The sequence below is a fragment of the Hetaerina americana genome, unplaced genomic scaffold, assembly GCF_022747635.1.
Source record: "Hetaerina americana unplaced genomic scaffold, ioHetAmer1.1.p SCAF_9, whole genome shotgun sequence".
Taxonomy (NCBI): Eukaryota; Metazoa; Arthropoda; class Insecta; order Odonata; family Calopterygidae; genus Hetaerina; species Hetaerina americana.
The window spans coordinates 52,868,617-52,882,382 of record NW_027287538.1 but is presented as its reverse complement, the minus strand read 5'-3'; the positions used below and the strand labels follow the sequence as shown (position 1 = coordinate 52,882,382).

Sequence of the window (13,766 nt, the reverse complement as noted above, 5' to 3'; positions counted from 1 at the left end):
ATCTTCTCGATGATAACAAACTATGCGCAATGTTGACATCGTACCTTCATTTGTTCTTTTGCAGACGACATTTACGTTACGTTGTCATGGTTTTGTTTTGCATCTTTGAACGGTTGACGTTATAAGACTAGCAAAGTTTTGTTATATTATAACAGTTTTGCATCCGTATAATATGTCTAAAATGACAAATTTGAAGGAAAATGAAAGTTTCATCTCGGGAGATATTCGAGAAAAAATGCTAGATGTTGAAATTGTTTTATCTGACATTGAAGGTACTACTACGTCGATCCCTTTTGTTAGGGTGAGTAGATATGTATAGATACGAATATATATCATTTTAATATGTATTATATCACCAGATGAAAATCATTCTTTTTTTTGTAAATGAGCGTAAACGTGGTGGGGAAAGGGGGCCAAAGTTAAAATATGTATTCTTCCGTCACCTTATTCTACAGTGAATTTCATCATAACTTTAATGAACAATGTATTTTTTAAGTAAAGAAATTTTGCCACATTAAAAATTACTTGTTCATGCAATGGTTGAGAAAGTAAGTATGTAATTATTTCGTGTTTTTGATGAACGCGAAAGCTCTTTAACAGTGCATCCTTCCGCATGTACACTCGTAATATGAAATCATAGCATAAACCTATTTTAGGAAATACTCCTGGGAACCTAAAAAGCATTTTTCATGTAAATTTTACTTCCTTTGTCTCGTCACAAAAATAATTTGCATGACCCTCCATCTCACTATTTAGATTTTAATTTACGTCCTTTTCAGAATATATTGAAATCCTACTGCAAAGAAAATTTGAATAAATATATTAGTGATCACTGGGAAGATGATGAACTTGTGGATTTCCGTCGTGAAATGAAGACAGAGGTGTGTATAGTGTGAATATGGCCATTGGAAAAGTAAACGTGCGTGACGCTGAGCACCTATGTATTAAAGTTATTAAGATTTCAATTAAAAGTCCACAGGTGAAAAAGAAGATCCGTGTAGTGCCACCGTGGCTGTGAAGAAGCACGACTTAAGTTCCAAATTACAAAAGAAGTCAGTGGAGCAATATATACTCAATAACTTAGATTCCAAGCAATCACCATATTCGTTAAAGTTACTGCAGACCAATATGTGGGAGGAAGGATACGTATCCAGCGATTTAAAAGGACAGTGAGTACAACAATTTTCTCCCTCTGACGGCTCAATATAATCAACCACAGTAATCTAACTGAGGTTGAACTATTAGGTGAGGGTAGAGCTCATCTCATAAATCCTCCAATCAGTAGCAAACAATACTCACTAGTCTACCATGAACCCAAATAAATATGTAATAATAATAATAATAATTTATTCATTTTAAAAATGGTACAACCATATTAAATGTCGTCAATCGTAATATTACTTAATATATAAACATAAGTTCTTAAATGTGATGAAGATTGTCACAAAAGAATTCATCCAATGTGTAAAGTGGGTGAGCAAGTAACCAGGTATATACCCTATTCTTGAAACTCTGGATACCATCTGATTTCAACTGAGTAGGCAGATAGTTATACAGTCGTATGTTCATATTGTGAAATGTGTTGTAAGTTGATGACAATCTACAATAAGTAGTATTTAGATTCGATTTACCTCTTGTGGAATAGTTATGGAGGTTGGATCTTAATTGGTAAGTTTCTAGATTAACTTTCACCTGAATCAGAGCCTTAAAGATATACAAACAAAATACAGTCATGATTCTATACCTAATAAAAAAAGGTTTGCAGGAATCACGTGGTGGTATATTAGCAAGAGAGCGAATAGCTCTCTTTTGCAGTAGCAAAATTTGTTTAACATGAGGGGAATGACCCCATAACTCAACACCATAATTCAAATGACATTGAAAGAAGGCATGGTAAAGTGTTAAATGATACTCATTTGAAATGATAAAGTTGAGCTTTCTTAACATATAAACAGCTTTACTAAGTTTATTACAGGTCTGACTGATGTGAGTCTCCCAATTAAGTTTTGTATCAATATAAATTCCTAGTATTTTAGCAGTTTCAATATCAGTTGTTTTTGATTTAAGACTGCACACAATATGCTGAGTTTTGTTAGTATTTAATTGTAAATGATTAACATCAAACCATTCCTTAGCCTGTTTTTGGGTAGCGCTAGATCGTAACTTTGCATCTTCTGGATGTTGACACTTTTGCACAAAAGTAGTGTCATCAGCATATAAAACAGATCTAGGTTTCATATTACAGGGCAAATCATTAATCATGATAATGAAAAGTACTGAGCCAAGCACAGAGCCCTGTGGTACACCACATTTTACTTTAAGAGCTGCAGACCGACAGCCATCAAGTTCAACCAATTGATGGCGATCATCCAAATATGACTTCATTAGTTTCAGTGCAACTCCCTTAATACCATAATATTCTAGCTTTGTTAGTCATATTGAATGATTAACACAGTCGAAGGCCTTACTAAGATCACAAAGTGTCACTGAGACTGATTCCTTTTCTTCAAATGCATTAATGACATAATTAACTATGGACTCTACTGCCAAAATTGTAGATTTCCCAGATCGAAAGCCGTACTGGGATTTGGAAAAGAGATTATTTAACTCAAAAAAATTACATATTTGATCTTTCATAATAGCTTCAAAAATTTTACCAAAAACGGGGACTATGGAAATGGGGCGGTAGTTAGCTAAATCATCTTTATCACCTTTCTTATAGACAGGTACTGTTTTGGAATATTTTAGAGCTGTTGGAAAATCTCCTGTCTCAAAACATAAATTGACTAACATTGCTAATGGTTCTGCAATGAGCACAATAATGTCCTTTATTAGGGAGTTAGAAAGACCATAAATATCCTTACTGTTGGATTTTTTAAATTTTTTAACAGTCGATATAATATCAAGTGGAGTAACAAAATTCCATTTAAAATTTAAATTATTCGGAGGAAGATTTTGCAGCATATTACCAATATTGGCAGCATCAACTTTTCGAGAGAACAAATTGTCTTCAACAGCTTTTAAGAAAAAATTATTTACAGCATCTGGGGTGAAAGGAAGATTTTCTTTTCCATTACCATGACCAACTTCTTGATTGATTACACTCCATGCTGCCTTTTGTTTATTTTTTGCATTCAATATAAAATCCTTGTAAGCATTATTTTTTGCACACCTAACTAAATTATAATAATCTCTTTTGTAGTTATGTTTAAACATCCAATCTCACTTTAAGTTTATTTTTAATTGAACTTTCATGGTTTATTGTATTTATTTATGATTCCATCTCGTATATCGATATGTCACATAAAATACAGAAAAAATTATACATTCATGGTTATAATGAAAAATAAATGGTTACAGCTTGTCATGTCCTGACAAAAATTACTCATTCAGGTCATAAAAACAACTCTTGATTAAAAAGGATTTAAATCTTAATTTAATTATCTGGAATGAGTTGTTATCTTTAATGGCTGCTGGAAAATGGTTATAAATTTTAATGCCTGCATAAATGGATCCTTTTTGACACAGAGAAGTGGAATACTGTATTACCTGCACCTTCTTTCTCTATCTTGTGGCATACCAATGGATGCTGTCCTTTTTTTTAAATAGACACATTTTTCCTCGAACAAACACACTGTATATGATATATGTACAAATATGTTACGGGTAAGATTTCAATACTAATAAAATGTGGTCTACAAGTTTCTCTTTTTGGAATTTTTGCCATATATGTAGTTACTCTTTTTTGAATGATGAACACTTTGTTAACTCATGCAGTGGTGTATGCAGAGCCCCAAAAGATGGTTCCATAATACGTCCGAGATTATAAATTACCTAAGTAGGCTGTTTTTGAAACTGCTTTTTCTGCAACCTTTGCTAGGTTTCTTAGGGCATAGACAATTCTGGAAAATTTTCTGCATAAGTGCCTAATATGTTCATTCCAGTTTAAGTTTTCATTAATTATGATGATAGCAAATACATTCATGTAGGAAAGTTCACAGAAATTTGTGTTACCATAGTGACACCATATCTATTTTTCACCTCTTTAAATCCATAATAAATATTTTACAAAATGAAAAAAGATTAATTTTTTGGAAAAGTAAATTATGTTTATGCAGTAACATTTAAAAACTACATCAATATTCAACATTTTTTTAAATAAAACACAATAGATATATAAACATCTTTCCAAGCCAAAACCACAGTTTTCAATCCAAAGGTTGGTGATGGAAGAACTCACCAAGTAATAAGCCCAATGCATTTGAAATTCATGCATTAGGGTAGGGGGGCCAGTTTATTTCCCGCTGCTGCCTATGGTTTCCCAGGAAGATTCGGCACCTAAAAAATCATACAGCATTAGTAAAGCTGTGGATGCCCAGAGGTGTGTCTAGGTATCGAACCCAGGACCTCTAGTCCATAGTCCCACATTCTACCCCCTGGACTACCATGTCCCTAAATCTTTATATTAAGTGCCAAAATGTGATTTACCCTGTGTATCATAGTTTTTATTGGAGTAACTGATTAGCCCTGATCTGGTTCATGCTTACTTGACAGCAATATAGAGAACACATAAAGGGAGCAAGGCTGTGAGGATAGAAAACATCCCTGCAGACATGCTCAAAGGTTTAGGAAAGCATGAATGGAAGCATTATCAGCTATTTTGTAGCATATGTGAAGGAGAAAGTTGCCCCAAATACTTTATTAAATCAATTATAATTATTTTTTTTAATTAATAGTAATTATTCCATTACCAGAGGGTAAGGGCACAGTATTTGAAGACCATAGAACCATAAGTTTGATTTCATGCGCAGTCAAGGTGGTATGTACTTATGATCATCAATAAAAGGTTGGTCCTAAGGGGAAAATAATTGCTCAGAGGAAGATAAATTTGGGTTTAGGAAAGATGTCATGATATATGTGTGATGCCATAGCAGTGATGATGCATTGTGGGGATGAAGATTTATGTTGACTGGAATTGTAAATACTCAAAGATAGTTATAGTGAATTCGATTATAAAATAAATAAAATACTTTTTTGTTTGAAAAGCAGTTGCAATTATTTCAGAATTCCACCATAACATACTAATTTGGAATTGAGTGGAAACCTAGGAGCCTAAGAGACATGCTCACTACAAAAAAATCACTTACATTGTGCCACATGTGGTTTTACATGCCATTTGAGAAAGAGTTCTGTTTAAAAATCAAACTGCAAAGAGGATAGGTTTAAAGTTCTGTATTTACAGATTTTACAAGAATTAAAAAACTATTTATGTTTATAGCTTGTTTCCTGATGTAACTCCAGCCTTTAAAAAGTGGAAAGAAAGAGGTTTACATATTTATATGTATTCTTCAGGGATACAACTTGCTCAAAAGCTGCTGTTCACACATTCCTCAGAGGGTGATTTTCATGAGGTTAGTGGATATTGACATGCTGTGCATGGGAAGAATTGAATTGGTGTTTTATTTTACAAATTTAACTTGTGCATATACCAAGGTTATAATTATTATTTTTACCTTTTCAGCTTATTTCAGGTTATTTTGATCTAAATGTTGGTGCGAAAGTGGATCCTAAGAGCTATAAAAACATTATGGAAAAAGTTAATTGCCAGCCAGAGAAAGCAGTTTTTCTCACAGATAATGCTCATGGTAATGTATCTGCAAAAAGTTTACCTTTGAGAACTTTTTGGATGGTTTACTTTTCCTTTTCAAGAAAATTTAGAACTTCCACAGAATTTTTGTATCCACATTTACAGAGTTGTAATTGCTTACTGTAGGTGTGTTCATGTTTATGTAATACCAAGAAATAAGTACTCATACATATCTGGCTATTCTATATTTAATTTGAAGATTAGCTATGCCATTCATACACGATCAAATTACATATTCATGTGACTAACAAACCCCTACCAATATTGGCCCTTAAGATAATGTTTTAAGATAAGCATTCATTATTATAGTAATAAATGGAAACTATGTGTAAAAGTCTTGATCAAAGTATTTATATGAAGTATTTAACATGTAAATGTATGAAATCATTTAATAATTCCATTGATATTGAGAATTATAATACATAATTCTTTATTTATCCCACGAAAAGTAATGAATTTTTTTATTTATTTACCAAGTTTATTGGGGCAAGGTTGAGACGTCATTGTCCTTTCTTCCACCTAATGAATACAATGTATAAGGCACCTCTGTATCTATAAGCATTTTTACTGCTCTGTTTCTAAATTTAGCCTGCCAAAGTTCTGGCCTTATTCATTGGAGAAGAAGTGTTAGTATTGGTATTCAATTTTGACATATTTCCAGTTTCTGCACTTTCTTCCTATCTAAAAAATTTTTCCTTTCCAATGGTAATTTTTGTTGTTCTATTAGCCAACAGTTTGTGCAATTGATCTTATCAAGAAATGGTACAGAAATGCACATGAGAAATCTTATATACAATACTCAAGTACATGAATCCCAGGTACAGGGAATCATACATCAAAAAGGAGCACTGCTCAGCCTGTACAACACAGCAAAACCAATCAGAAATCATTACCAAATAAAAAAGGAAGAAGTCAATCCGGAAATGTCCAAACCAAAGAACTCTTTGATATCGTACAATGGATGATACTGTAGCCACCTGTTGATACCTTTCTAATGCTGACAATACTTACTATTCTAGCCTCATCAGGTAGTCTACTAAACAATTTTAACTCCATAACCTGAAGAGTTTCTTTGTTTTTTTGATCCTATGAAAAGGTACATCAAACCCTTCCTTCTTTCTAGTATCACGATTGTGACCATCTGCTCTAGAGGGCAGGGCTGATTGATATTCTCTTACAAAAGAAAGTACCTCAAAAACATATAGCGAATAGATTATCAGAACTCCTGCTTGTCTAAAGAAGGGCTTAGTCTTTTCATCTTTTTTTTTAGCTAAAATCAAACCTGATAGCTTTTTTCGTAATAAAAGCACGTTTTTTGCATTGATAGAATGTGGCCTTAATACTATGCCATAGTTAATTTGACTTTGAAAGTATGCATGGCGTGAAAATTATAACATTTGGTGGCACAATTGATTTTATTTTCTTAGGTCGATGTAAAACTCCACGTAGCTTTGGGCATATATTTTTTATCCAAAAAACAATCCTGGGATAGTTTTTATCTAGATGAAAGCCTAAAAGTTTAATTAATATACTCTTTTTGGGCTTCTGTATAGAATATTGATGTTCTTCTGTGCATGAGTCCTAGGAATAATTTTACTCAAAGTGTTTTTAGTTTTAATTTTAAAAGAATAAATTTCTCAGTATTTTAAAATATTCTTATAAAAAAATACATGTACAATCTACCCATAAGTTTTATTTTTAGCCAAGAGAGGACATGAAATGGTAAAAGAATATATCACAATTGATTTATAAAATCAAAGTAATTTATTAATGTGAGTAGGAGCTATGTATGTAGTGTCTGCTTAGTTTATTTAATGGCAATTTATAACTTAGGTTATGCATGTATGTGACTGATATTATCTTGTGTAAATAATTCAGAATTTTAAATTAGCACAATATGTGTCTTGAGTTATATTCAAGTCACCACTTTCTATTCAATGAGAAGTTTGCCATTACCTTATTTCTATTATATTATTTCTATTCCCACCTCCTTTGAAAGTTGCAAAAGTTATCCCGCTCTATAAAAAGAAAAGTAGCCCCCACGAAATGAATTCTTATCGCCCAATATCTCTCCTAAATCAGTTTAGCAAAATATTTGAGAAAGTGTTTCTCAATCGCCTCATCCCATATGTTGAATCTGAGAAGATTCTGTCAAAATTTCAGCATGGTTTTCGGCAGAATAGGTCCACCAAATCTGCTACTTATCAGGCAATAGATAATATATTGACAGCTCTTGATTGCAAGTTAGAATCTGTAGGAATGTTCTTTGATTTTTCTGACGCATTTGGCTCAGTAAATCACAATTTACTATTGCAAAAAATGCATAAATATGGCATTAGGGGCAATGCACATGACTGGTTAGTCTCATATCTTCAGGGCCGTCAGCAGCACGTGGTATTGCTCAATGATGGAAAAAAATTCATCTCTCCTGGTAAAGTTGTATGCCAAGGTGTCCCACAGGGTTCAGTTCTGGGTCCTATCCTGTTTCTCCTCTACATTAATGACTTACCTGAGAATATAAGAACCAACGAAAGAGATGATCCACTCCTATTTGCAGACGATACCAGTATCATACTCACTGCCTCTACAGTCCAAAGTTTAACAAACAATGCTAAACAAACCGTTCAACATCTGAACTTATGGTGTAGCAGGAATCAGCTGAATTTAAATGTGGAAAAGTCCCAACTACTTTACTTTGCTAATAAAAACAAAAACATGGCCACTTTTGCAATTGAATCAAGTGGAAAACTAATTCCCCAAGCGCCCCATGCAAAATTCCTAGGAATAGTTCTAGACGGGCGGTTGTCCTGGTGGGAGCATATATGTCACCTGGGCAAAAAACTGAATACCATTTGCTTCCTTATTAGAAGCATCAGGTTTGCCGTAACAATGGATGTCCTCATGTCAATATATTATGCAAATATCTACTCCTGTATAGTATAGTGTATCCTTTTCTGGGGTTCTTCTCCGCTTGCAGACACAATATTTAAAATTCAAAAGCGAGCCGTACGGCTAATTGTCAAAGCAGAGCATAATGCTCCTTGTCGTCCATTATTCCATAAATTGAACATTCTACCTTTGCCATGTATTTATATCTATGTATTACTGGTGTACACCTTTGTAAACCTTTCAATGTATGACACAAATTGTGGTATTCACCATTATGGGACCAGGTCTAAAAATGATCTGCACCGAACTTACGTAAGAACTAGAACCACCGCACTAGACCCTAAATCTATGGGTCTCCTTATGTTTAATAAGCTAAACGAGGACCTGAAGTCCAGCACAAACATTTATCTATTTAAAAGAAAATTGAGAGCTTTTCTTCAAAGGAATTTGTTCTATTCTATTAGGAATTTCATGGAACATGAAACTTAGAATAGGCATATGTATTTACATTGTGTATTATTGTATATATTGATGTGTCCTATACTATGTACAATTTTTTTGTATGATGGTCTCTGGACAAATAAAAATTATTATTATTATTATTATTATTATAAATAATAATAATGCTTTACTGTTCAAAACAAAACTGACAGCAGTAGCACGGAAGACACAGAAGAAGACGGAATTAGTTAGAATAGGAACATGGAATGTTAGGGCAATGTTGAGGACAGGTAAGTGAAAAGAGGAAATATAGATATTTTTGGTCTATGTGAGGTGAGATGGAAAAATATTGGGGATTACTGGAGCGATAGTTTTAGAGTAATGTACAGCAAAGGGGATGAGAGCCATCAAGGGGCTGCAATAATGTTGAATAAAAAAGTAGGAAGAAGCGTAGCTTGTATAGAAAAAGCAATTGATAGAATATTACTAGTAGAAGTAAAAGCAGAACTGACGAACTTGGTCATTGCTCAGATCTATTTGCCACTAAGTAATCATAACCATAAACACAGTAATCAACCCTAAGGTCGGTTTAGTAGGTGATGGTAGAGTTCACCCAGTACTAAGCCCTATACGGCGTGTGAAAATTCACACATCAGGGTGGGGGGGCCAGTTCCTTTCCCCGTGCCGGTTATGGTTTCCCAGGAAGACTTGGTACCCGAAAAATTACTTTAGCTTGGGTGGAGCTGCAGGTGCCCAGAGTGCCTTGCCCGGGAATCAAACCCGGGACCCTCCGGTCAGCAGTCCAATGCTCTACCCACTGGACTACCGTGACCCTAAGTAATCATAAGGAGGAAAAAATTGACAAGATATATGAGTGTAGCATTAATCTCAAATGATTAAGCTAGGAAGGCAGTTTGAGAAATGGAAAGTATAAGCATTAACTGGATTGAATAGGAAGTATCAGCAGGTTGAAGGGAAAATCTTGAGTGAGGGAAAAGAACTTGAGTACTATTGAGAAAAAATGGGAATACACATATATCAAAAAAGGGATATTTACAGCTGGAAAAGAAACTATAGGAACTGTTAATAGGAAAAGGACCAGGTAACTATGGGTTACAGAGGAGGTAATTAGAATGATAGATGAGAGAAGGAAATGGAAGTATGTAAATACCGAGATAGGTAGAAGGAAGTACAAAGAGTTAAATAATAAATTGAGTCGAGTAACAAATATAGCAAAATAAGCATGGTGGAAGATGCAGTGTGAGGGTATGGAAAAGTTACAGAGAAAGGGTGAAAATAATGCACTTAACAAGAATCAGGAAGTAAGAAGGGAAAATCTGTGTTAACAAATAGATATAAGAAGGGAAAAATACTAAATGAACCAGAAAAGATCTTAGAGAGATGGAAGGAATACAGAAGAACTGTATGGATATAAATGCCTGAATGAAGACATTTATCTATCAGCCTATGGTAAAGATCTTAGTCCAACAAGCTTCTGCGTGGAGAGAGAACATGACATAGATGAAGATAGCTTAGGTCCAGGCATACTCAACGATGAGATAGAAAGGGCATTAAGGGAGATGAAATCAAATAAGGCCATTTGGATAGGCAACATTCCTGCAGAACTACTTAAAGGCTTAGGAAAATGTGAGAGGAAGAGTCTTCATGGGCTAATTCATAGCATTTGTGAGAGATTATTTGGCCAGAAGACTGTGAGATCAGTTTTAGTTTTTATTCCAAAAAAGGTAAAGGCTACATCATGTGAGGATTACAGAACGACAAATTTGATTTCCCATGCATCTATAGTTGTTCTCAGGATCGTCAGCAAGTGGATGGAGAGCAGGACTAATGATTTCTTAGAGAATAATCAGTTTGGGTTCAGGTAGGGTAGAGGCACACATTGCAGTAATGGGGTCATCAATAGAGATGAATATGAATCTATTTACCTGTTTCACTAGTTTCAATAAGGTGTTTGTTAGAGTGGCTTGGGAAGAAATAATGAAAAAATATAGAAAATAGTACATGTCAGACTGCTCAGGTGCAAGTGTGAGACAGAGTCCAGATGAGCAGTGTTAGGAAGAGGAGTAAGGCAGGGTTGTTCATTATCACCTGTCCTATTTGTCGTATGTGTGAAAGGAAATGATTAAAGAGGCAAGGGAAAAACTGGAGATAGGAATGAAAGTTGGCAGGGAATTCATAAAATCAGTTAGGTTGCTGATGACCAAGCTCTAGTTTGTCAGTCAGTCAAGGGGTTGCAAGCATTGCTGAGTGAATTGGAAATGTAGTGCAATAGATATGAGATTAGAAGCAATATAAATAAAAAAAAGGTAATGTGATTTTCCAGAAAGAGAAAGGCTGAGGTTAATCTTGAAATAGGACAGCAAAAACTAAAGCAGGTGGGACAGTTTATGTATCTTAGAAGTGTTTTGGACCAAAATGGTCAAAGTAGGAGGGATGTTGTCACTAGGTGGTGAGAATTGATGACAGGGATGTTGAGGAAGGATCTTAAGAGAAGGCTCATCAAAACTTTGATATGGAGTGTAGCTATTTAAGGCACAGAAACATGGTCATTAATGCAGGGTGATAGGCATAGATTGGAGGCTTTTGAAATATGGGTGTGGAGAAGGTGAAGTGGACAGAAAGGGAAAACAAATGAGGAAGTGCTAGGTGTGGTTAGGCAGGAGAAGGAATTGCTGGAAGAAATCCTAAGAAGGCAGAAAAAATTGATGCAAAGCATATTTATCGGCAATGAGATGTTGAAGACTGTGATAGAAGGGAAAATATTAGGAAAATGAAGAAGGGCCAGAAATAGGATAGGTATGTTAGACGGAATGAAGGAAGGAAGTATACAGAGATGAAGAGGGGCTTGTTGTGGAGTCGGATGTCGGGTTGTGTTTTATTTAGGAGAGACAAGAGAATTATTCGATTACTTGTGTCCATCTAAAACCTAACTTAACCGGTAGATTACTTTTAATGATAATTGTTCAAAATAATTAAAAGACACAAAACTCGTCAGTGTTAGACTATTACATAGACCCAAAGAAATATACATGAAATAGAAAAATAGACAAATGTACAAGGAAATAAAAACAATATTATAGATACTGATGGTGGAAGATTTTCATTTTGAGTTCATACATATCACAGTTCATCGTCCACAATGTAGTACAGCATGCCTTGTAACAGTTTACACACTTTCATTTTTAAAGTAGTGGGGAAATTTTGTTAGTTTAATGTGAATTTGGGAAGCAGAATGATGAGGACCTCACATAGAACAGATTAGGTTTTGGCCATTAGATAAGTACTCTCTCTGCTGTGGGTTACGTAATTATGAAAAGTAGTATTTGTCAGGAATAGAGAAGGAATTTTTCACGAAAATAGAGCAGATTAGGATATAAGGGAAATATAAGGGAAAGGGAGAATTTTAAAATGTTTAAATAATTGCCTGCCTGGAGCTTAGTGGAATTGGCTTTAATTGCTCTTTTTTATAATGAGACTGCTCTAGAGGCAGCCTTTTACTTACCCCTGAATATTATCACTGATTCCTGGAAGATCATTGTCCTGTTAGTTGCATACTTGTAGTTCGGCTCTTATTTTTCTTTTTTCTAAGTTCATTGAGATGCTCACTAGCCAAAACTTTTCTAATATCTTCCATAGTGCCTCCAGTCACTGCCTTTATTGATTTTTGTTGTTCATTGGTGACATTTATCCAGATTAACTTATTGCTTTCTATGATGACTCCTTCCCCACCATTTTTTAGTGGTAATCCAAATTCCAATTAGCAAAAGTGAACGGAAAATGTGAAGTGAGAATCTATAATAATTGTGTCATAATATTCCTATAATGGTATGAGTTTTTTTAAAACGTTTTAATTGCTCCAATAAAGTAGCAAAAAATAAATATGGACAGCTTTATATTAAAATTTGTGCCAAATCTTTGAAGCTCCTTGCAGCATTTTCTTTTCCATTTTCAGAAGCAGATGCAGCTCAAAAAGCTGGATTAATTGCTGTGTTAGTGCATCGAGAAGGAAATGAACCAGTAGATACCAAATTCAGAGAACTTTTCCCCTCCATATATTCCTTTGAAGAAATTATTTCTCTGTTGGGCAAAAGGAAATCGTCGTCCACTGATAGAAATGACAAATTGATTTTGAGGAAAAAGGCCAAGTTAGAGTGTGATGATGCTGGCCCAGGGGATGATAAATGAATGACATCAATTTCCATTCTTGTTCATTTGCCTGTTAATCTGAGCCTAAATAAAATTATTCTCAGGTATGGAAAATGGTTTTGTAATGAAAGCATTTATTTTTGATACCTCTCTTTTAAAAACTACTTGGACTCCAATATTTATCCATATTTCTGCTGCTGGTAGTCAATAGTTTATTAGTTGCAGCAATAATTTAGCTGTGGTGTTTCTGACATCAAACTACACCGTGCATTATTAAACTATTCCTCCTAGAGTCATTAATATTGTAAATCATATGTACCTACTACGAGCTATTTTGATTCCCGGGAATAATTTTCAAATGTGTATGGTCCTCAGTATAAATTGCATAAAATGTGCAGTTCACTATTTTGACTTATAATTACTAAAATAAATGAAAGAATTCTGTGCAATACTTTTTCTTAAAGGTGAATTTATTTCATAAATGATTGAAAAATACTTTACAATAATCTTTGGCAGTTTCCTGTCTGCCAGTTTAGTTCTGCACATTTGGAATTGCCAGTTGCAGTTTTAATTATTTTAACCCAAAAGTTGCACAATTGATTGACATTTTAAGAGGAAATAG

General features: G+C 34.3%; 1 protein-coding gene across 2 annotated transcripts; it reads left to right on the top strand.

Annotated features, from left to right (window-relative positions):
• Window positions 1-77: 77 nt before the first annotated feature.
• Window positions 78-13,509, top strand: LOC139698866 (enolase-phosphatase E1-like). 2 transcript variants are annotated; one of them, XM_071597807.1, is made up of 6 exons: window positions 78-301; window positions 780-881; window positions 973-1,169; window positions 5,279-5,411; window positions 5,522-5,645; window positions 12,954-13,509. In XM_071597807.1, exons 1-6 carry the CDS (start codon window positions 173-175, stop codon window positions 13,181-13,183), a joined length of 915 nt encoding a protein of 304 aa, XP_071453908.1. In that variant the 5' UTR covers window positions 78-172; the 3' UTR covers window positions 13,184-13,509. The 2 variants fall into 2 exon arrangements, with proteins under 2 accessions (XP_071453908.1, XP_071453907.1); XM_071597806.1 differs by having other exon boundaries at window positions 12,951-13,506.
• Window positions 13,510-13,766: the final 257 nt, after the last annotated feature.